At 35.0% G+C, this 25,252-nt stretch overlaps 2 protein-coding genes across 2 annotated transcripts; both read left to right on the top strand.

Moving 5' to 3' along the window:
* The first annotated feature begins 422 nt into the window (after positions 1–422).
* LOC130645361 (BOS complex subunit ncln-like) lies at positions 423–17,409 on the top strand. The gene is made up of 18 exons (XM_057451335.1): positions 423–746; positions 1,183–1,373; positions 2,586–2,727; positions 6,089–6,183; positions 6,960–7,043; positions 7,134–7,198; positions 7,644–7,673; positions 7,966–8,054; positions 8,912–9,036; positions 9,427–9,438; positions 9,853–10,028; positions 10,287–10,368; positions 10,448–10,486; positions 11,044–11,151; positions 16,112–16,167; positions 16,368–16,421; positions 16,807–16,885; positions 17,268–17,409. The coding sequence occupies exons 1-18, from the start codon at positions 578–580 to the stop codon at positions 17,328–17,330; spliced, it is 1,659 nt and encodes a 552-aa protein (XP_057307318.1). The 5' UTR covers positions 423–577; the 3' UTR covers positions 17,331–17,409.
* Positions 17,410–22,652: 5,243 nt separating this feature from the next.
* On the top strand, positions 22,653–24,338 carry LOC130660625 (uncharacterized). Its single transcript, XM_057461084.1, has one exon. The coding sequence runs from the start codon at positions 22,653–22,655 to the stop codon at positions 24,336–24,338; it is 1,686 nt and encodes a 561-aa protein (XP_057317067.1).
* Positions 24,339–25,252: the final 914 nt, after the last annotated feature.

Below are 25,252 nucleotides of genomic sequence, written 5' to 3'. Positions count from 1 at the left end.
ATATACGTATACAATATACCTAAAATATACCTAATAAAGTAAAAGTTTTATTGTTCTCAGGAATTTAGACGTTGTACTCACTCGTGTCGAATAGCTTATCTTTTTTATAGATGGAATATTTCCAGTCGGTATTAATTTCGAGTTAAAGAATAATTTCCTCTGCTTCCGTTCCAATATGTTTTCCTCCCCACGCCAAAATTAGGGCGAATCGATCGCGAAACGTTTTTAAATGAAATGAAATAAAATTAAAAAAACACGAGTTATCAATTTTGTATAAATAGCTAATCTGACATTTTTCTACTAAATAGAAAAAAGACGTGCGCAAAATTTTATGTTGATGTTTTGCTTTGTGTTCGGTATTTTTCATGTTTTCATGCGACATGATAAAAAAATACGACCTACCAATCGACTCTTGTAACTAATGTTTTCCATCGAGAAAACCATAGACTGCCATTTTGAATTTCATTCATATCGTGTGCTCTGTGTAGTATATAGCTAGCTATACCTATAGAAGAGGAAAATATCATTGGTCATCAATATCAGTCTTCGTGTTCTATTTCACATTTAACCGCTAGTCATGATTGGTGACACAGAAAATATATTCGAATTTTTAAGAAGTATGCCATCTTCAGTTTGTTTTCTAATGGTCATACCAATTTTACTAATGACAGCTCCAAGTGTTTATGGTGCCCACGATTTTCCAGTGTTCCGAATGCAGCAATTTGACTTGAGTGGTGTGAAACATGGTAGGAACGTTTTCTAAACATTTAACTGTAATCAATATAGAAAGGATTGCAGAGATGTTGCCCAGGCAAAGGCATTAGGCACAGCGAAGAAAGCAGGAAGAGGAATGACCATGTTAGGGGTAGGCAAGCATGGGAGGAGATGGCATGGCAGGCACTAGAAAAGTTATGGGAAGGGTAGGCAAATGCACAGTAAGTGCTGGCATGGCAAGGGACAGAAAATTTAACATATTAGACATAATTTTTTACTTTGTTAGAATAACTATTTTGATCTCTTTAGAAAACGTTGATATGGTACGAAATATGTTTTTAAGCATCTATATTGACTTAATTTCTCTGTTTTAAATTTATTTTTTTTAGAAAGTGGGTAAATTGTGACTTCAAAAAAATGTGCTTGCTGGCCCAATATTTCTAGTTTTATATTTTAATTTACTCATAGGTTCACGTGGTGCAGCTATAAATCTAGAAGCCAGGTCCCTTTCATCAGAAAATCTGATTCGAAGATGTGCAGTTGTAAGAGCCACTGAGTTATCAATGGAACAGCTTCAGAAAGCAATAGAGGATGGCTTAAGTGCCTTATTAATACTAATACCACCACATCTGGACAGGATTAGTTTAGATGAACTTAAAGTGAGTGATTTATATCTGTTTCTTTTATTTTATTTTTCTCTGCTTAGCATCACCCTCTCCAAGAATTTGCCTATACATATGAGACATGCAAATATTGTTATGCAATTACTAAGTGGATTACCTGATTTGACTGTGATTAAAAGTAGTAATTATATTTCATTTATTTTTCCAAGACTTACCTTATTAACGCGGTTTTTCAAAATTCGCGCTAATTTAATGATTGTTAATTAAATGCAGTGTTAATTTAAAGACAATTAATTTCATGACTCGTGAATTAAAATCTATATTATAATACCTGCATACGTCTGTCTGTCTGTCACGCAAAATGGTAGCTTAGCTGCGCAATAGCCAGAAGCAGGAAATGCGGTATAAAAAGGACTGGCGAACCCGTGGATTTTCCATAGGCTAACGACTAGTACTATTAATTTCGCAACTTTTTAATAATATGTTAGAGCCTAAAAAACATAAAAATACAATTTTTTTACAAATTTCTACTATTTCCTTCTCATTGGACGATAGCTCAACGCGGTCTTTTTTAAAGTAGCTTTTGTATAATCATTATACTCGGTGGAAAATCAACTGAAAGCACTATTTCCTTAAATTTTTAACATCGTCTTCCTAAACAAGGGAAACTTTTATTTCGATTTTCAAACCACCTTGTGATAAAGGATTCAACTGTTGCCATAATTTTTGCTTCGTGTGATATAGCATATTCTCAAATTTGCCTTAAATGCATTTTGAAAACAATCTGCCTCAACCACGTTAATCAAATGCCTTTTTCAAAATAATTTCATTGAACCGCGTTAATTTCATGACCGTTAATTTAATTCGCGTTAATTTCTTGAGTCGTTGATTTCATGGAATAGGTATATATTGTTTGTTTTTTTGGTAAAATAAACAGATTTAAAATCTGATTAATTTACTAATTTGTAACAAACCATTTGCAGGTTTATTGACAAGAGTTTTGGTCTGTGTTGTCTGCACACCCTAATCAATTGTGGTGTGTGTAAGTTCAATCATTGGCAATTCACAGCCAGGACAGGGTTAAATCTGACAATTACGCAAGGAGATCTCTTTCCTGAACCAATTGATACATTAGAAACGTGCACTAAAATTACTAATGCAAATAAAGATGGAGAAAATGCAAGAAAAAATAGAGAAAATAATTCAGTTGTATTTAATTTTTAGTAAATTTTGTCATTATCCATTTAGAAATTTGAAGCACTGGAGCAGGAACTGTTGACTGCTGATCTACCAATTCCAGTTTATTTTGCTCATGAAAAAGATCGTATACGAACCTTGTATGAAGAAATTGCATCTGCAGTTACAGGAGACGCATCGTCAGCATTAAGAGGTTTTTTGTTATTTGTTATCATTATGGGTAATGCTTCCATTAGATGCCTCATTTAAAAACACCCAGAATATATGGTCCCTCTTTAATTTAGGGCCGCGGGTAGTAGTTTGTTTACTGTGTTTTTTCGGCTGTGTTATAAACTGAAAACATTATCTTTACTTTTGTAGATCGCTTTCAATATTTTGTTTTTACATAAACACCGACTTTTTTCCAATGTTTTTGAACAACCTTATAAAGACAATTAATTCCATTCTTTACCACACCTAATTCCCAGTATAGGTTACGGGAACACGGTTTCTTTGTTTTGCGGTATCATTCGTGAAAAGTGAGCACATTGCTCATTTTTTTAGAATTTACATACAGGGCACTTTGATTGATTGTTCAGAATCACTAATTTCACTAATTTCAAATGCAACTCACCAGCCTTGTATAAAAATTTTAAAAAAAGTTTGTTTATTTTCGCAACTACTTTGTTTGTTTTAGGCGAACTTCTATGAAAACATGTTTGCTTGCTTGCCAATACAGAGAGAGAGAGAGAGAGAGAGAGATTTATTTTTTATTAGGAGTTTACAATGAAAATATATAATATGAAAAATATATTGAACATTTACCTAATAAAAGGATAACTAGCACAAAGCACTTTATGTGCTTAAATAACGTGCTAGCTACCTGGGAGAACAACAGGTAGGACGACGCCACAGGACAACACAGGGACAAGACGAACATTCAGACGAGGATATCACAGAGTCAAAGTCAAAAATAGCATGAAATGTCTGGAAGCTGCTTAAAACAAACCTTCAAGCAGGAAAAAGGAATTTGGACTGGGTGAAATAAAATAAAATTGTAATTAGATTTTATATGTGTTAATAAAGTGACTATGTAAAAAAATTTTTAGCTCAGAGGTATTTTTACTCAAGATTTTAAAGGGTAAGGAATTTTGAAGACGGTTCCATGAGTTTATTGCAAAGAACTTAACAGACTTTTTACCAAACGCAGTTGAATGAACAAGAGGTAGATTCAAAAAGCCTTTGTCAGCAGCACGGGTGTGGTGGGAATGGGCGAAGTCGATTGCGAAAGTATTGATGAGGCTAATAGGAAGAGTTTTATAATAAAGGTTCAGTAGGAAAATTATATTATGTATACAGATCATGTCAGAGAATTTAATTAAGTTAAGGTTCCCGTATAGTGGGGTAGGAGAAGCATTGAAAGTACTAAAAGAGATGATACGGATAGCATGGTTTTGTAAAATTTCTATTCGACGGGTAAGAGAAGATTTTTGGCCCCATACCAAGGAGCAATATTGTATTTGGGAGTAGAAAATAGCAAAATAAATTTGACGAAGAACACATTTTGGAACAAAATGACGAGCTTTGGCAAGTGCTCCATTAGATTTTTTGAGGTTGGAGATGGTGATGTTAATTTGAGATTTCCAGGAGAGGTTTGAGTCAAGAGTTATACCAAGGTATTTGACAGTATCACTAGGAACGATTTTAGTTCCATTGATTAGAAATTTAAAATTAAATAAAATTGGTTTTAACGGAGTTTTAAAAATAACAAGTTCAGTTTTAGATTTATTTAATGAGATTTTATTTGCATTGAGCCATTGACAAAGGAATTTGAGATCCAAGTTAAGATGTTTATTTAGTTGTTTAGCGGACTTACTAATATTTAGCAGGTTGGTATCATCTGCAAAGAGGTGGACCATGGAATGTTTAATTGCAGTATGAAGATCATTAATATAGAGTAGAAATAAAAGTGGACCAAGAACAGAGCCCTGAGGAACACCATGACGAATAGGTTTATGTGAAGATGACGAATTATTGATAAACACAAATTGTTCTCTGTTGGTTAGGAAAGAGCGCAGCAAATTTAAAGGAACCCCACGAATACCATAGTGATAAAGTTTTTTAATTAAAATTTCATGGTCGACAGTGTCGAAAGCTTTTTGTAGGTCAATGAAGACACCACAAACAAGAAGACCATTGTCAATAGCTTCCATAATCTTTTGAGTAATGTTTAGTAAGGCGTGTGAGGTAGAAATTTTTTTCCTGAAGCCAAACTGATCTGGAAAGATAGTATTGTTCATAGAAAAAAAATTATATAAACGATTGAAAATAAGCTTTTCGAAAATTTTGTCAATGTTTGAAAGTAAAGATATGGGCCGATAGTTGCAAAGTTCGACATTTGAGCCTTTTTTGTAAACAGGGATAACTTTTGCAATTTTAAGAGAAGATGGATAAATACCAGTTGAAAAGGAAAGATTGATTAATTTTGTTAAGAGTATTTAATTTTGTTAAGAGTATTTTTAAAAGGAGAAAATATTTGTACTCAATAAACTTTCACAAATCAAGACAAAGTAGTTTTTATCGATCAGTACTACAGGTAAACCACCAGTGAAGGTTCAATAAACGGCTTACCCCTGTGCTACATCATCAAATCTTTATTATTACATTATCAAAAGTTTACAAAATAATTCCGAACTGTTTAGTCCATTTTGATTTGAAAAACGTGCTTTCCATTGGAATTAAAAGTCCTATAGCTTCAGTAAAGATAAATAATAACTTGAAACTTACTATGATTTCAGACCATTTTATTGATGAAATAAACCAAAATAACTTCTTCACCATTATCGTAATTCCTGAGTTCCTGAATTTTGCCATTCTAGGAGACGCCAAAAAAAACAGTTTTTGGCAGGATATCCATTTTTCTGAAGCTACATGTGAAGAAAATATTAACAGCAATTCTCTTGAATAAAATAAGTCAGATAGATAAAACATGTCCTAGGTTTGGGACCAAATTCTTTATTCATCCCGGAGAAATTGGGAATGTACTTTTAAAGTACAGTGCTAAATATTCAATCTTAATTTTTTTGCCATGTAAATACAAAGTTGTAAGAAAGTTATTTTTGTCTTTCGCCCGTATCTGCAACACGATTTACCTGCACTGATTGGCCAACCTGGTGCCACCCTAATGTCAGGTGTGTCGCATTCGCAAGATGCAGGCTCAGCCAATTCCATGAACTACGTTGCGGAACCCTGGATAATTTCGAAAAAATAAAGATCTGCCTCGTGAATTTCAGATATATGCATATTTTTAGCCCTCGAATGCCACTTGCTGAATTTATAGGAATAAATTGTCTTTGAATAACTGCTTCTGAAAATTTGTAACAAAGCCTTCTTTTAAATGCTAACTCGATGTTAGCTAAAAGATGGCTATTTAATCATATACCATTAGGTATTACATAGAAATAGAATTTGCTTTCAAGTTGTTTTTACAAAACACTGTTGTGTAGATGTAATGAGGTTTGTTAAATGTATGTAAAGTAAACCCCTAATTTTTAAAGTACATCTGTTTTATTCAGCTATGACAAATGTTGCGTCTGCCAACTCCTTCCACTTAGTAACAGATGGTGGAGAGTCGAAAGCGATGAATGATTTTCCAATTATTAGCATTCAGGTTGGCACGTTGTATTTATTTATTCATTTTAAAGGGGCTACGAGACAATTCAAAAAGCTCAATCCCCGCAACTTCCAAAAAGTGGTGTGTAATAAACGGACCACTCACAAAAAAGTCAAGATGCAAGAAATAATACGAACTTTAGAACCACATAGACGTCTACACAATCTGATTATGAATAATTACTTTTTATTTTCTAAAAAAGGAAAAAAAATTTGTAAGCATTCTTTTTGGCAGTAAAATAAGCTAACAGTCTGTAAAATATTTTAAATATCAGTAAATCAAAAGTTTGTTTTGACGAGGGAACAGAGAGAAAAATGCTATGTTACTAGCTTTATGAAGGTAGTTAATATCTCTAAAAAATATTATAAAGTCATTGTTGTTGCTTCAACTGCTTATGTGCAATAAACTCGTATATTTTTATGCGAAATTTCGAAGGATATAGCTAGCTAGGTACAGCCTTGGACAAAATATGTATAGACTTTTTAATTAACCCTTTCCCCCCAACTTCCAGGTTGAATTTTGAAGGCCAATCACTGTTTTGGCTGCAACACTGAGCGTTGGGGGAAGGGGGTTATAAAATTTAGGTCGTTGTTTTTGTCCTCAGTTTTCACCGCCATTAGCTTGACTTTTGAGTCGAAAACCAACAACTGTTTCTTAGCCCCTAATGTCAAATTACGACGCAAATCTTAAACAAGTATGAAAGATTCTTTAAATTCTTGTAATAATTTAAATGTGTTATGTTTGTATTCATAAATCCTCATATTTTAATGCAGGGCAAGTTGACTGGACAAGGACTGGAAGACCAATTGCCAACTCTTGCGATTGTTACACATTATGATGCTTTTAGTGTTGTTCCAGTAAGTGAAATTTCTCTTTTAGAGCAAACAAAGTACATTACTTTTAATCAAAGACGTCATCAAAATTTGGTGCTTGCTTTATTTTTTCAGAAACTTAGTAAAGGTGCTGGAAGTGGAGTTGTTGCATTGTTGGAAATTGCGCGTTTGTTCAGCAAGTAGGTTCACTTTTTAGGATATTTAACTGTTAAAAATGACATTTTTGTATCCCTGAAGAAAGTGGTATATATGTGAAAGTTTCTAAAAAGGATTATAGTCCGCAATTAAGTACACTTAAATGATTGTCCACCTTCTGTACGGATTTATTTAAAATCTAAAGATGGTAGGTGTAAAAGCTGTTACAGTGATTTATGTGTAGTGAACATACATTGAAATTAATGTGTTTTTGTCTAGTTTTTGTTATTTGAGTCCGAAACCAATAATCGATTGCACTCGCATGTATTGTAGAAATATAAATTTTGTAGAAATACGTAGTTTCTAGTTCAAGAATTTATTTTCACAATTTGATCAAATTTAGATATTTTACAACCATTTCCTTTCGTGGAGAGCCTTGATTTTTATTAAAAAATAGGTGTCAATAAATAACAATAATTTTTTCTCTAGGTTATATGATAGACAGAGTACTCAGCCAAAGTATCCTTTTGTATGTATAAATGTGTATGTATGTATAGATGTGTATGTATGTATAGATGTGTATGTATGAATAGATGTGTATGTATGTATAGATATGTTTGTTACAAGAAAATTTGTTGTCATTCAAGTTTAGCTATCAAAAGCATCCAATAATGCTTCTACTGAAATAAAAATAGAATCAAACTTGTCTTGCAGATTTCCCCAATAGCATAACCTGGAATGTATGTTCTGGTATAGCAAAAAATAAATGTTGTGTATTTGTTGCTCTTTTGTTTGTTTCTTAACACGTGAGATTCAACATCTTGTTTTTACTTGCTGGTGGTGGTAAGTTTAACTACCAAGGCACAAAAAAGTGGATCGAAGACAATGTCGAGTCCTCTGGTATGAGGATTTTATTTTTCTGTTGTTTATATAGTGTGTATTCTGTGTAATTTGTTGAAGCTCTTGGAGCCTGATTATATAAGGCGAGTTGGCTCGGTGTTGGCTCGCGACATGCTCAGCATGATAAAATTAAACAGGTCGGCATAATGGCAGATCACTACTAAAAAATATTTGACATTATATGACATGGGTCAACCCGTTTAGGCGAGCTGGCTCGTTTTTTCAACCCGGGACGGATTAGTTAGGTGGGTTGACTCACTTTGCCGAGCCAGGCGCCGGGTTGAAAAAGAAGAGCATGCGCATTGCGATCGAAAACAAAAGAAAGACAATAATGGCGAGCGAAGTAGCAGACTAGAAGTTTAATTAAAATTCAGAACAGCTTATAAATTCCCTAAATGATAATATTGATTCAATTCCGCTTGTTTGTTTACATCGTGTATCCGCCATTTTTAAAAAATTACGCGCATTTTTTTTCAACCCAGCAGCAGTGTAGGTCTTGTCCCGGGCTGACTTTTCCCATATAATATGCAATTTTTTCAAACGAGTTGACCCGCTAACCGTGCCAACGCCGAGTCAAATCTCCTCATATAATCAGGCTCCTACAAAGTGTGCAAACTTCTTAACTAACAATTAACTGTATATACACCCGATACAGGAAATGCCAATACAATTTATTTTGCTGCTAAAACTTTTGGCCAAGAATAAGACTTATATAACTGTAGTTTTATACTGTGGCATTTTGTAGCCTAAAAAGCTAACAAGTATATTGGAAAACATATATTATATACAGCTGACAAATGACTGACATAGTTATGTTGTATTTTCCTTATCCTCACTTAAATTCTGTCTATTTTTAGAAATTAGTTTGTTAGCTGAAGCGGAGTATGTCCTATGCATCGACGCCATCGGCCAAGGTACTAACCTTAACATTCATGTGTCGAAGCCACCCAAAGATGGCTCACAGGGTTATGCTCTTGTAAATGTGAGTAAAACTTTTCAGTTTGCCTCATCGTTTGGTTATTTATTCCACATAGGGTAAATTAATTTTCACAGGAAGATTTTAGTGAATTTCGCTTTTCACGTCTATTTCGCGAAATTTAGTGTCTGCGAATTTTCAGACCGAAAAATAACATTTTGAAAATTGAATTGAACAATTGACGAAAATTAATTTTCTCGAAATACGATTTTTTCTCTCGCAAACTCCTGCGAAAATAAATTTTCCTTACGTAGTTTTTGTTTTAGGACTTTTGTTTGTTAGTTAGTTTTATCAAAAAGCAATTTCCGTAAGTTGAACCCTCATTGTTACAGATTTTTGTTGGCATAAGAAAATGCTTGTTTAAGAAAGATTTACGATTTATCTTTTTTATTTTAGGAACTGAAAAAGGTATGTGTATCTTACACACATATGTTTTTGTTGTTTCCCATCATATGTGGTTCGGTGAAAGACTCGTCGAGCAAGAAATGAAGGGTTGTCATACACGTTCTTTTTATATAAGAAAACCACTTTTTGTATGAATCTTCATTTTCTAAAAATACCGATTTTGAAAAGAAAGAACTAACTTTAAAGAAATAAACTTCGTGATTTTTTTTAGATTTTGGCCATTTAAGCGTCATTTTTGTGTAAACATTTTCTTATAACCCCCTGCACCGTAACAGAGTTGAAAACAGTTCAATTTGTTCTGACACTTACGTGAAGTGTTTGGAGAGTTTCCAATATCATAGCAACGTTGCAGTTCGATATATCCTTTCATTATTTTCTCTTTTTTATACATAATTTTTTTTTATCTTTTGTTACAAGGTGACCAATGAGCTATTCCCCGACTCAACCTTCAGTATGATCCACAAAAAAGTTAATTTGGCAGACGACTTACTGGCTTGGGAGCATGAACGGTTTTCTCTAAGAAGGCTACCAGCTGGAACGTTGTCACATAGGGATAAACCGTCTCAAGTGCAAGGCTCGATATTCGATAGAAAGTAAGCATGGGTACCTATAGTGACGTTGAAATTAAATATGACAAATACACAAAGATTTATCTATGTCTTTCAGTAGTGTGTTTGTTTAATACTAGTCGTTAGCACGTGGAAAAATCCACAGTTCGCCCGTCCTTTTTATACCGCATTGCGTGTGTCTCGCTACTTGCGCAGCTAAGCTACCATTTTGCTTGACAGACAGACAGACAGACGTATACGGGTATTATAATACAGATAAATAAGAGCTTATTTTGACTTTAGAATTACTAATGAATCGTTATGGAGAAATATAAAGATATTATCGGAAGGTCTTGCAAGACATGTTTTCAATTTATCTGAAAAGGTATTCAGTAAGAGTTCAGCTACGTATGAAATATAAGTTGTACAGAATGGTTTATAATTTCTCTTTTCTTATATTTCAGAGTTATTCAAGTAAACTAGAAATATTTTCTGGTGATTTGGTAAGTTTTTTTATTATTTTCTTTACTTTGGCTATTTCTGGTGCATAATTTAAGCACGAAAATACTATCATTAAGCCTGTTGATTAACACAATTGTTGCACACATTGCTCTTTATAAAATTTAAGCGTTCTGGTTGAATAATATGAACTATACGAAACAAGTAACATGAAAAATTATTGACAACGATGTTGTCAATAATTTTTGATGAAAGCACGTCATATGAAAAACGTGTCAAAAACTGATTAGGAAAGGTTAAAAAAAAAGTGACAACGTGAAATAAAATCAAAAGAAATATGTGCACTGTCAAAATTGCAAAAAAAAAAAAGGCGGACTGACAACTGACACACAGAATTTAGAAAAGAAACTTATATTTTTGATGTTTTTATCACTATTATTTCCATGTAACATTTTTATTTTGTTCTTGTCTCATTAGCACTTTCATATAGCCAAATTAATGTCCATTTTTTCGCTCTGTCATGCGTCTAGAAGGTAGATGAACAAATGATCTGATGAACAGACTGGTTAACGATAACAAGCGTGTTTGTTTTTGTTTTTAGTCGCTGGATAAAGATCACATCAATTCTTGGATTGAACGTGTGACGTCAGAGCCTCGTAGTCAGCAGTTAATATCGAAGGATCACAGACTTCTTACAGCCTTTGAGGAGGTATTGTTCACGTAATTTCTGCCTCATGAGATTTAAACAACGCACAAGACTACATATGCGTTGTTGAAAAGATATTACAACGTGTTTTTAATTGTGCAATATCAAAAGGTTTTACGACGTAGTGAGTGAGCGATTAAGCACAGCGTTTTCAAGCTGCAAACTTGTGTTATTACTCCTCAAACAATATTTTCTAAACTGGGTTTATGAAGTTTCGACTTGGTTAATCAACAATAGCAATATATTTTTATATCGTATTTACAAAGGTCCGCAAATAGGCATTCTCATTGCTCATATAAGCGTTCCCTAAATTAGAGTTAAATGCGCAAAACTTCCGTTATTTATACAAAAAAATATTTTGAGGATTTTTGCCTCATTCAAATAAATGCTTAACGTGCTTTTGTTTATGTGGCTGAGAGTAGCTTCGGGCCAATTCCCGTCGATTATACCATGTACATTACAGTACAAGTAAAATCCTGATCGTTGTTTGTAGTTTACGCCGCTTCTCTTTTACCAGTTCTGATATTTAAGGTGTTTGGAATCTTTTTTATCTGATTTTGATATTATACACCTGAACTTATTAAGGATTTTGAGTTGGTTCCCACAGGTTTTACATGATCTGCGAGATACCTTGAGGTTCATGTTCAGCTTACAGGGACACATAAGAAAAATTTATTTTTGGTGCAAGGTGGTCTAGAAATACCTTACCGAATAACTTTCCAGATTCCAGGAATGGTATGCAATCTTGGATTAATTGAAAAATATAAACAGCTGGTGGTAGCAGAGCTCTATATTGAACCCACGGATGAAGAGGTTTTAGGTGCATTTCTTAACCGAGTTGCGCAGAATCACAACCTCGTGGATGATGATTAAAACACTTTTTTTAACGGATCACAAAGAAGAAGAAGGAAAAAAGAATGCACTAACAATCGTAACCATTGTTTAAAGTTTGATGAAATATTTATACTGTGATGTTAAAATGTTTAGCAGTTTTTATAAAAAACTAAAACTAAATTTTGGCGGGAACTAATTGCCTTTGCTGCAATGCGCGTGTCACTGCAGCAAAGTAAATCCTGATCTAGGTAATGTGTCCAACATTTTCGATAGTAATGAAGCCACGAACAGCAGCAGAAAATTTAAAAACAGAACGAATTCTTTTTGAATGCAATTGCAACAGAAGAAGCGAACATTTTGTTATAAATATGCATATGTTTTATTTTTAACATGTTTCGACTTTACCAAAGTCATCTTCAGAAAATTATACAAAAGTTGATACATACACTCTTTATACAAAAATTTTTTCGAAAGTTATTTAAATATTTCCCAAAAGTACAATTTTATATGAATTATACACAAGCTAATCCATATTGACAAAATAATATTAGATAAACTAACAAAAGTTAGTTAAATAAAATTTATATACAAAATTTGTTTAAGACAATTAAATATTTCCCAAAAGTACAATTTTTCAATTTTATTAAATGAATTTACACATGCTAAATCAATATCTAAGTAATAATACAAAATACAAAACATAAAATTAAACGGATAAATTGATGATGCAATGCTTAACTTGTTTATTGAGGTCTGGTTTCAACCAAGAAATATGCATATGAACAATTTTTTAAATTACCAAAATTAATTCCCGCTAATATTTATTTTTTCTAGATTCGCCAAAATAAAACTCCAGAAAAAATGAAATGTAAACATGTGAATGTAGTTAGGCGTTCACTAAAAAATTCATATCATTTTGACTTACATGTACCATTAAAAAAAGTAAAAATAACACGTCCTCCTGCACTGTGGATGCAAGACAATTGGATACAAACCACGATCAAAGAAAGAAACGTAGTTACGTCATAAAGCACACCGTACCTCAGATCCCAGTTATTGGGATAAGTATCGAGAGCTAAGAAATTTATCAAAGAAAAAAATTCGAGGTGCTAAAATTAACTTTTTTAGAAAGTTGTTATCCTCGAATAAGTCAAAAGAAGTTTGGAAAGTTATTAAATCGGTTTTAAATCCACCCGCAAACCGTATCCAAAGTAAACCTGACGACTTGAATAGACATTTTGTGACAACTGCTGAGCGTACCACTGGTAAAGAAGTTATATCACCCACAGAAACATTATCATTCATTGACAATGTTAAAACTGACAATGACACTTTCTCTCTAAAGTATACAAACCATGCAAAAATATACAAAAATTATCACATCATTATGTAATGACATATCTACTGGTCCCGATCAAATTCCAGTAAAGTAATTGAAAATAGCTGCTGAGTATATTTCTTCTCCACTCACGCACATTATCAACAATTGCTTAAAACAAAATCTTTTTCCAGCACTTTGGAAGTCGGCTGGAATACAACCAGTCAATAGAGTCCAAAATCCAACCAGCTTGTCAGATTATCGCCCTATTTCGATATTACCTTGTCTAACAAAGATCTATGAAAAAATTGTACTACAACAATTTTTTCTTTCATTGAAGGTAATGCTATCTATAAAGAGACTATAAGTGGATTTAGAAAAGGTCATAGTACTGGTACTGCTTCACTCAAACTCAGAGATGATATCAAAGAAGTGATAAAAGCAGGTGAAGTAACACTGTTGGTCATGGTTGACTTTTCAAGTATTATGGCTTTTGACACCATATGCCATAATACATTGATTAAAAAATGAAAGATATGGGATTCTCAAAACAATTTCTTTATTGGACATTGTCATATTTGACAAATCGAAGACAATTTGTGCAAGTCGATATCAACCAATCAGAAAAATTACTCGTTAAAACCGGGGCGCCACAAGGATCCATTTTAGGACCAGTCCTCTTCAACCTTTATGTAAACGACTTGCAAAACATAATTAACAATGGCATGATTCAATACGCCGATAACACCACGATTTATATATCCTGTTGTCCAGCTAATATAACCGAGGCTGAAAGTGAGATTAATACACATCTTCAGGATTTATCGATATGGTCCACAACAAATTAGCTATGTGTAAATTCTGCCAAAACTAAATACATGATGTGTTCATCGAGTAGATTGTCGGCATTGCACAATTTAGATGAATATTCATCTAACATATTGTTCAATAATTCAACTTTACAAAGAGCACGAACTTCAAATCTTCTTGGAATTACAATTGACGAACACCTTACATGGGAGAGCCACCTGAACAATATTATTTCATCATGCTACGGGACTTTGTCATGCCTACGTAAACTGAAAAACTACACTCATTTTGCTCTTCGAAAACAGCTGGTTGAGAGCTTAGTCATGTCAAAAATCGATTTCAACGACTATGTATATACACCTTCTAATAAACAACTGAAAAAACTACAGCGTATTCAGAAGATATTATTAAATTAAAATGGTTACCAATTACAGAGCGTAGAAATTTTAACTTGTTAAAAACTACACATAAGGCGTTAAACTCAGTATACTGGCCTTCTAAATGTCATTTGGATTTAAAGTGCACACAAGAACATTGCGGAACTCTGATACCCGCATTGAACCATCGGTTGTATCAGGAACTTTCCAAGATTTTGCTAGTAAGTTGTTCAATGAGCTTCCATCAAAACTATAAAACTAAAACGTTTATTCCACCTTCTGCAAGAACGTTAAAGGCTACTTGTTAGATGTTGCAATGGCAAGATCCCTTGCGGGAAACTGATGTTTTATTTATTTATTCATTTATTTATTTTTTCTTTGCATATTTGCTCCATTCCCGTGTGTTACTCAATTTCTTTTAGTAATATTTTATCATTTACTTGTATTTTATCTGTAATATATTTCTTGTTAATTTTTATTGGGATGAAGAGCCATTTTATTGTAAATGGATAAGCCTTGAAAATATATTTTACTTACTTACTTACTTACTTTACTTATTTACATAAATATTTTTGTGTATACACTTATTAAACAGTTCTTTAGATATTTTTCAGGTACGATTTATTTCATTAGAAGCATACTTTTTGGTTTAAGCCTGGATGTTTCTTAAATTTAAGGGAGATTTTCTAAAAATGATTAGGGACTCTGAGCCTTATTTTATCCTTCTCAATCTATCAATTTACTTTTTTCACCCTTCTCGATATTTTGCAAGTTAGCCTCAAGCTAAGAACCATTTGCGTTTATATGCGTGTAGAATATGTTGCAATTGTTAAATGGACTTTCACTGATGGGGACGCGTGTGGGTTTTGGCAGTATCTGATATTTTAGTATCTTGGTAGTATCTGATATTTTAGTGTCTTGGGAGTATCTGATATTTTAGTATCTTGGTAGTATCTGATATTTTAGTGTCTTGGTAGTATCTGATATTTTAGTGTCTTGGGAGTATCTGATATTTTAGTGTCTTGGGAGTATCTGATATTTTAGTGTCTTGGTAGTATCTGATATTTTAGTGTCTTGGTAGTATCTGATATTTTAGTGTCTTGGTAGTATCTGATATTTTAGTATCTTGGTAGTATCTGATATTTTAGTGTCTTGGTAGTATCTGATATTTTAGTGTCTTGGTAGTATCTGATATTTTAGTGTCTTGGTAGTATCTGATATTTTAGTGTCTTGGTAGTATCTGATATTTTAGTGTCTTGGTGGTATCTGATATTTTTGTGTCTTGGTGGTATCTGATATTTTAACGATACTTAAAAAATAGTGGGTTTTTATGTTCACTTTTTTGAAAAATATTTGGTCAAATAACGATTTCCGTGGTGCGAGTTTATAAGTATAGTTTGTCAGAGATAAAAGCCTTGCAGCCTTACCTTACATTGGCACTTAATATTCTGCATATTTAAATGTTCTGACCTTAAACGCTTTTGATTCATTTTAAATACTTTGTGAATAAAAAATGTGTGCCGTATAATCCTTTCCAAGTCCAAACAATGTATGTAAACAATGTTGCTAATAATCAGTTGTTTATATAAAAAGTGTATTTAAAAAATCGTGCGTTTTTTTATAGTCATTGGGAATATACTTAAAGGAAGTACGAAGAATTGTCACTAAAGCTGATAAAAAGTAAGTTATATATAGCAGTCCTCGGTACCTATAATACTTATTTAGGCTACGTTGTAATTTTTACAAGTACTAATTTTGGTACACTCGGCGAAAATATGAAATACGTGCACAGCAGTGCAGTAGTGCGTGTTGCGCGAAAGGTAGCACAAATAAGCAAGTTGTGACAAAAAGTTGGTTTCTACATTTCAATCTATTTTTAGGGATCCTGAATTTATCTTCTACGATGTTTTCATTGCAAACATGAGTGTGTACAGGTATACTTTCAACTGAATCTTGTTTTGATTGTTCGCTAATGTACTTTTAACTGAATCTCGTTTGATTGTTCGTTAATATACTTTCAACTGAATCTCGTTTGATTGTTCGTTAATATACTTTCAACTGAATCTCGTTTGATTGTTCGTTAATATACTTTCAACTGAATCTCGTTTGATTGTTCGTTAATATACTTTCAACTAAATCTTGTTTTGATTGTTTGTTAAGTTTCCTTCAACGTGTGTGTGTAATGTATATGAAATTTAGGCTGTCCTGTTCCCTTGAGCGTAAATAAATTTGCGTGTCAACGTTACAGCCTAAAAAAAAATACTGTATTCTCACAGTTCCCTTTATACAGAATAATATTGCATATTTTTTTTGCTTTAGTGTAAAACCAGCTTTATTTGACTTATTTTTGGCGTTGGGTATTGCATCGTATCTTGGCCTTGTTTATCTTGTTGTCGAGGTAAGAAAGAGTGGTATTTTCGTTCGAGTTGCGAGACAAAATGAAATCAAAAAAAATGTCGCAAATTTTGGCTAATTTTAAAGAAATAAGAATCCGTAAAGAGTTAAAACGTGCAGCTGCGTGTGCGAAAATTTTATGATAAAAAAAAATCAATCAGGTTACGGTATTCTTATCTCTGCGTTGCAAATCATGTTACCGTTGAACAAACTGTATTTGCATCGTAACCGGTTGTTTCCGTTAAGATGGAATTTCCATGCACTAAGTCATAATCCTTGTTGAAATCTCTTGCAAATTTTCAAAAGAATTTTAAATTTACCTAAGGCACATACCTGATTTCTTTTCTTTGTTATCAATGACTGTTGTTTTTTTTTATTTTATTTAGAACTTCCATCTCTTTACAGATCTGCTTCCGAAGCCTATATCAAATGGAAAAGTCTTGCATTAACCTTGCATTTCATCGTCTTATTTTTGAAAATTTGTATTGTTTTTCGTATTTAGAAAAATGCACACAAATTGATGCAAAAGACCTGCTTTTAATTTTGGACTAGAAAAGTTCTGGATTATATTTCCCGTATTTGTGCCATCCTCCGCCCCTTTTGTCTGTTAATACACCGAGAATATGCTTCAATATCTTGCACAATTTTGCTATGACATGGTGGGAATGTGAACGAGATATGATTTAACAACAATGATTTGACCTCGTGTACATTACTTCCCTTCAGTTACTAACATTTTCTCTACCATATGACTATTTAAATATATTTCAGATTTTGATGATTTTGATTTATTTTGATAACATGAGCAAGTTCATGGTATAATTATATAAAATTTTTAAATTCATATTTACAGATTTTTTAAGTACATGGCTACAATTTAGTATAGTTAAAACTACAAAACTACCTTAAGTGAAGAAAATTTTGCGGCAGAAAAGATTGCTTAATGTTTCAGATGACTTACTGGTTATAATAATTGACTTATTATGAGGGTAGGTAAAACTTCAAGTGAATCAAAAAGTTGAAGTGCATTCCAAGGTAAAACTTCAAATGTATCGAAAGGTTGAAGTGCATTCCAAGATAAAACTTCAAGTGAATCAGAAAGTACAAGTGCATTCCAAGGTTGCGTAGCTACAAAACCGGGAGTCCAGGCACAGTCTCTCAGACTCCAGCAAATAGAAACTCCTACCAACGGTATTCGAAAAGGTATGCCGGATATGGGAAACACCGGACATAGATTATTCGGATGACTTAAGGATGTCGCGTCAACTTCAGAGCTACATGTCCTGGAAACTAGATCCATTCACCAAGGGCAGGGTGCATTTCAGATCAAGTGGAAACCTCATTACGCATACGCTTTTCCCCTGTGCTCTGATACGCAAGTCCAAGTGCAACAGATAGACATGACTCTAATAACTCCAGCTTGGCAAACGCAAGCATGATTTCCAACAGTTCTAGAAATGTCGGTAAGGAACCCGACAGGAGAGTATCTTCCACAATTAGTAAACAACAACCTGAAACAAGAAGCCCGATGGCTTGAAGATTTCCGCCATCAGCAGGGATAAGAATGAGAGTAAATTCTGATATAGTGTAAGACTATCCTCGGATAACAAAAACGCGATGCATGTTATCTGCAACAAAAGTTTAATTAATATTATCTGCAGCCAAAGTTTAATTTAAAAAAACAAAGTAAATATCTCTCTGAGGACAAAATTGATTTTACAGAAACGATGTCTATTTATTGGACGAAAAGTTACATATACCTGAAGAAATAACGTGTTACAATGGGTCAGTGTTCAGTGGTCATTTTGTGTGGTTCTTAAACGATTTGCTTACCCATGGAGGTATGCATTATGCATCTATTTCAAATAAAGGAGCACCATTCGATCACTGTTGGGGATTCATCGACGAAACCTTCAGACTTGTGTGTCGCCCAGGTAGGAATCGGTGTGTTTGTATAATAGACACAAAAGAGTACATGCTATCAAGTTTCAATCCCTAGACTTTGTGTATACGGAGATCCTGGATATCCATTGCGAGTACAGCTGCAAGGTCCATTTAAACATAGTTCATAGAAAAAACACTGGTTCGGAAGATCAAGAATAACCTATTCAATTTTGTTATTATTACGCATATTTGAATTTAAAGGGACATGATAATGCACAACTCATTTGCCGCGCATAAAACTTCAGTTAAAAACACGAATTTGTTAAAAGTTTTGTTGTTTTATTTTAAAAAATATCTAAAAAAATAAATCTAAAAACCGTTAATAAAATAATATTTTACATAAAACATTAAAAATTATTTAAGAACAAAAATATTTACGTATAAATAATGGTCTTGAAATAAATGTTTTACAGGTAGAAAGTTAATGTTTAGTTAGAATAGGAAGCCACCATAAGAACGAAAGTTTTGATACAGGTAACCATGTTATAAAAAGGTAAAGTAATAAATTGTTCAAAGCAATTCTGCAAAACTTAGCACACAAGATGTCAGGTGTAAATTGTAGTGTATTCGGGTGCAGTATGTGTAGAAGAACAAAAGGCATTGGTATTTTTAGAATTCCTGCAGAACATGTTCAGAAAGAGTGGCGTCAACGGTGGCTGTCTGAAATAACCAAAACTAGAGTAGTAGATGAGAACTTTAAAAAACAAATAGCTAATAATAATGTTTATGCATGTGAAAAACATTTTCATAAAGAAGACATTGAAATATGTAAGTAACCTTTCTATACTGCTTTAGGTTTTTTTAGATTTATAGGCTAAAATGTTCTTAATTTGTTCTTAACAATTCTAAATAAATCTTTTAAAAAATGTCTCATATAATTGTTGGGGCAAAGATGACGAAGAAGAAATTAAAACATGGTGCTATCCCAACATTAAACATGCCAGTAAGAAGTTTCAGTAAACAAGGTACCCCAAGACCACCAAGAAAGACTGAGTACTCCCACAACTATTAACCCCTATTACAAAAACCTTAAAGATTTAAACACACGCATTAAAAACTTAAAATCCTTGAATGGTTGGGAGACATTTTTAACTGACAATACTACTACATTTAAAAGGTTTACACAACCCTGGAGTGAGCCATACTTAGAAGTGTGTATTGATGATGGCTTGGGCTTCACAATTCAGGCATATAAGTGTTTTTACCAGAAGATCATACTTTATATAAAAATTGCAGAGAATCACTTAAAAACATTACTGTTTCAAATCTTTTGGTAAGCATTGAAAACTTCACATTTTGCAGTGGCACTCAGCCAGATCTTTCTAGCCAGGTCATAGCACACTTAATTTGTAAATCACCCTTGGAGCTACTTAACAGAGAAGATCAATCACTACAACCATATGAAATTTTTGTGTATTACAGGACTAAAAACTGTCTGTTGCTTATGGAAAGACAGGACGAAACAATTTGCACTTCTTGCAGTGAAGGTTTCAGAAAACAAAAAAATTCTGCCAAAGTTTTAGAAAAAAAGCTGCACACCTCAGCTAAACTCAAAGCACCCTTATCAAAAACTGCACCACCACGAGTTATTGTTAGCCTAAAAAACGAACGCTTAAAATGTGCACAACTAGAGCTAAAATTAGAGAAAATGAGGCTAGAGTTAAAAACAACAAACAACATAGTTGATACAGAGCTCCATAATGACTTTGTCAATGTTATGTCCAACACTGATTGAGACTTCCGTAATCCAAAGCTGACCCACTTCCACCGATTTCAACCTTCAGGAAAAAATTAATGACAATCAATCTAGCCAATGTGCAAAAGTACATTCAAAATAAAAGGTGGCCATACCTTGATAACATTGTATAACAATTAAGACCTCTTTTTAGTTGGCGCAAGCTAAGAGAAATAATTGAAATTAATGAACTACATGGGGTAGAAATTGGAATAGGGAAGAAGTTTAAAAGAAAAGTATTGCACCTAATTTTTATGTTGTGAACTCCATATAATATCGAATTTATTTCTTTGTAGCTGTACCTTTGTTGAACAGTTTCTCCACTACCACTCTCCCTACACAATAAAGAAATCAGGGGTAATTCAGCGACATACTGCATAAAATAAGTACCTAAATCAAATTTCTTGACTTACGTGGTTCTAATATAGTTGCCATTTTGAACTCTCGTTGGGACCAGACATGCGCATGCGTACTGTTATTTCTGTTATAAATTGTAAATAGACGACGAATTCTTACCAGCTTATCCACTTTTTCGAAATTATGAATAGGCAACTAAATTTTGTTTCATGTCTATCCACTTTTTGAAATTATGAATAGGCAAGAGAAATGGCACTAATGGGCTTCCGTAGAAACGTATGTTTGAATTTTCAAGACTATTTTAAAGTAAACCGTCATAGAAAAACGACAAGAAACAAAGATACTCTATTTGTTGTGCCTAAGGTCAGGCTAGAGTTTGCGAAGTCAGGCTTTTTCGCCATGGGAGCAAAGCTGTATAACTTGTTACCTAGAGAGATCCGATTAGTCGAAAAGGACTTTAACAAGACACTTAAATATTTTGAACTCTAAACATCTTTTTATTTATTATCATTATTTATGCATCTACGCCATGGACGGGGAAAAAGAACGAACAGACAATCTATGTTTCTGGAGATGCTTAATTAGGTGTGATGGAGAGGGCCAACGTAGCACGGGGAACAGAACGTCTAACGAAGACAGCTCTCATATTAGCTCGAAAGTACTACGGGGACCCTAAGATTAAGCGTAAGGACGTCAGGCGGACGAGGCTGGTGGATCTGGAGGGCGTTGCCAAACAATTGAAGATCAACGTGTCTTTGAACCCAGGACAAACTCTGAGAAAGCACCATGGCGACTCGTCTATGGTCAAAGGCAGTACAAAAAGGGTTTAGACACTATTAATCTTGGTATGCTGGACGGGCACTGTTTTCACAAAGGATTTAGATGTGCTAACCCAACACTGACAATGCGAGGTATGCGGCCAAGTTTTTAACGAGGTTTGGAATCTCACTCGGCATAAGAGGAACGAATGCGAGGGTGTCAAGAAGACGATCATTTGCAAGGGGGGGAGGTTAAATGTATGCCGAGCAAGGCCGAGAAGGTTTTTTACGATGAGGGTTTTAGCTACGATGCCTTAAAATGGGTGGAATACATGTCAAACCAAACCGGAAGACATACACAACATGCCCTATGTGGTCATGGTGGTGAACGCGTTCTACGTGATGGTAAGAAGGAGTGTAAGGTAGACGGATATGATCCTGTTTCAAAGACTGTATGCGAATACCACGGTTGTAAATGGCACGGATGCCCATATCTGTCCGAGAGAACCACAGCGGACAAGACTCGTTACATTGCAACCCTGTCTAAGGAAAGGATGATACGTGAAAAGGGCTATAGCCTCGTCACGGCTTGGGAATGTGAAAACCCACCCAAAATCAAGAGGTTCTTTAAAAAGGAATTTAGACCCTACCCACACTATATCGTGTTTGACTTTGAAGCCCTCCTATCACCGTTAAATTACCAACAATGATCTAACATACCTTTCGAGACATGTTCCCGTAAGTGTTGGCATTGCCGATAGTTTGAACGTTTATTGAGCACGAAAACCCAAGTGTCTTGGTTAAACAGTTTGTGGAAGAGCTGGAAAATAGGCATACCCTGATTGTGAAGGAGGTCGAGAGAATGCACCCAAAACCTGACAATTTTGGCATGCTCTCCAAAAAGAACCAGGAGTTGTGGGACGAGTGGGTAAACCAAGTGGCCGTAATTGGGTTTAACAGCGGCAAATACGACATCAATGATCAAGCATTTTTTTGTCGAAGAGCTTGCACAAGGCGATAAGATTAAGGTGGCAAAGAAAGACAACGACTACATGTTCCTCGCCACCTCGAGGTTTAAATTTCTCGATATCAAAAATTTCCTTGCTCCTGGTCTAAGCTATGGCGGTTGGTGCAAATCGTTGGAATGCAAGCTGCAAAAGCTCGTGTTTTTGTATGAATGGTTGACGAGCCACGACAAGTTAAACCATGTTGGGCCTGTGGCCCACGAGAATTTTCATACCCGTCTGAGTGGGAGAAACACACTATCCGACGAGGAGTACGAGACATTCCGCGCTGCATTTTACAGGCGAAGCTGCGTTACCATGATGGACTGGCTGCGTAAGTACAACCTAGCCGATGTGGAACCTTTCATTAAAGCCGTAAACAAGACGAGGTTGCAGTATTATGAGGATGAAATCGATATTTTGAAGGATGCTGTTAGTATACCGGCCGTTTTGATGCGCTATGTATTAAACAAGTCTCTACGGTTGAACCCCAAGCTAGAGCTATACGTTCTGAGAGACCCATGCAGACATAGGTGTAAGGACTCTTGTTATAGCAAGACTCGTAAGAGTTGTAAACAGGTACAGAAAACATGTGAAAAATGTACGAGGAATGAGGCCTACCAGCTCCTACGGACGGGTATGGTGGGTGGTCCCACGATTGTATTCTGTAGATACCACGAACAAGACGTGACGGGTATCAGATCTCACGTGTACGGCGAACCCCACAAGTGTAGGACCATTCTAGGGTATGACGCAAACATGCTCTACCCTAGTGCCTTGATGCAAGACTTTTCCTGCGTGAAGAAACACTTGATCAAGGTGGCCAAACCTACATCGGAACATAACTTAGGGCTACTGACGCGAGGCGTGGTGGATGGATCGTTGTTTGCTTTTGCCCAGGTTGATATCAAGGTACCTGAAAATCTGCGCGAAAAGTTTAGTGAAATGGCTCCACTGTTTGTCGTCAAGGAGATACCTGATGATCAAATTCCCGAGCACATGCACGAATACTTACAAAATACGGGTCGCAAGCGTGTTCCGGGTACACGTAAGCTTTTGGGGTTACTAAATGCTGAAAAAGTCCTACTGTATACCACTGTGCTAAAGTGGTACCTTGAACATGAGCTTAAAGTGACTGCCTTTCACCAGTTTCTCAAGTATGCTAGAGGTAGGCCTTTTGAATGGTTCCCAGAAGATATTGCCGATGCACGACGCCAGGCTGATAAAGACCCCGACAAGCGTATTGCAGGAGATACGGCAAAGTTGAAAGGCAACTCATTTTACGGTAAAATGATAGAGGATCTGGAGAGGCATGCAAATATTACGTTCACGAGGGATGAAAAGGAGGTTCATGCAGCCCTCCGAAGCCCGTACCTAGAGGATCTTGAAGAGATCGGAGATGCGTATGAGCTGAGAAGGGGTAAACACAAATGTACTATCGATAGAGCCTACCAGTGCGGTATCGCGGTATACCAACTCGCCAAGTTGCGCATGTTGGAATTTTATTACGACTTCCTGGACAAGTATGTGGATCGTCAAGATTTCGAATACACTTACGTGGACACTGACAGTGCCTATTTTGCCATCTCTGGGAAAGATTTTCGAGATGTCGTTCGTCCCGAACTGCTTGACGAGTATGATGAGGATGTAAAAAACTAGCTTGTCACTGATAAATACTCGAGTCAAACAGGAGGACTATTTAAAGCAGAATTCATAGGGTTTCGGATGATCGCCCTGACAGCCAAGTGCTACTTCGTTGAAGTAAAAAAGGATACCAAATTTTCATGTAAAGCCATGTCAAAAAGGCAAAAAGCTGTGACCTGGAGTAGATACATGAGTGCGCTGAGGGGTGGTTTAGACATGGCCAAAAACGTAGGTTTCCGGGTGCACAACCAGGGGATGGTCACGTACGAGCAAAACAAGCTGGGACTCTCAGCGTTCTACGATAAGCAGAATGTACTCGAGGATGGTATACATACGCTGCCTTTGGAATTGTAAGTCGCGTTGAATAGATTTGTGTTTTAAAATTTCTCACAACTTTGAGTCACGCCTTATCAGTATGAAGCGGTAGCAACAAGATCAAACTCGTTTGCCTCATCTATTCAGAAATGATAAACATTTTTGAATAATTAAGAGCTTTTTTTTGAAAAATAAACATGCTGAGCGAAATGTGCCTATGTTTTGCAATAATTCTTCCGTACGTGATCGTGCTCTGCTTTTTTCGCTATAGAAAGCTTCTCATAAAGATGTCTGCAATCTCAGAAATATTTGATGAAGTCGACACACCAGCAGAAGTTTTCGAGCATCGCGAAAAACCTTTCGAAAAACCTATCGACAAACGTCAAGCTTTGAAAGATGCTATACGCAAAGGCAAACAGCATCTCTTACCGAAGAAATGTACCGAAGGCTTTGTTGACAAGGCATCAGATAAGGCGATTGAAAAAGCGTATACGGAATTCGTTGAACGTGAAATTCACGAGAAAGGGGAAAAAACCGCCAAGGCACTGTCTTCACATGCAATTAGCATGTACGCCAAGGCCGTAGGGAATGTTGTTCAACTCGATAGTGCTAAG

The sequence above is a fragment of the Hydractinia symbiolongicarpus genome, chromosome 1 (genome assembly GCF_029227915.1).
Source record: "Hydractinia symbiolongicarpus strain clone_291-10 chromosome 1, HSymV2.1, whole genome shotgun sequence".
In the NCBI taxonomy this organism is placed as follows: Eukaryota; Metazoa; Cnidaria; class Hydrozoa; order Anthoathecata; family Hydractiniidae; genus Hydractinia; species Hydractinia symbiolongicarpus.
Note: the sequence above shows the minus strand (reverse complement) of the source record. Positions and strands in the feature narration are given on the sequence as shown.

Excerpts from the sequence above, each read along its gene's own strand:
- LOC130660625 (XM_057461084.1), top strand. The coding sequence starts at position 22,653 with ATGATCAAGCATTTTTTTGTCGAAGAGCTTGCACAAGGCGATAAGATT.
- LOC130645361 (XM_057451335.1), top strand. The coding sequence starts at position 578 with ATGATTGGTGACACAGAAAATATATTCGAATTTTTAAGAAGTATGCCA. Across the intron at positions 7,674-7,965 it reads AGACAGAGTACTCAGCCAAA|ATTCAACATCTTGTTTTTAC; the intron begins GTATCCTTTTGT and ends TTAACACGTGAG. Across the intron at positions 8,055-8,911 it reads AGACAATGTCGAGTCCTCTG|AAATTAGTTTGTTAGCTGAA; the intron begins GTATGAGGATTT and ends GTCTATTTTTAG.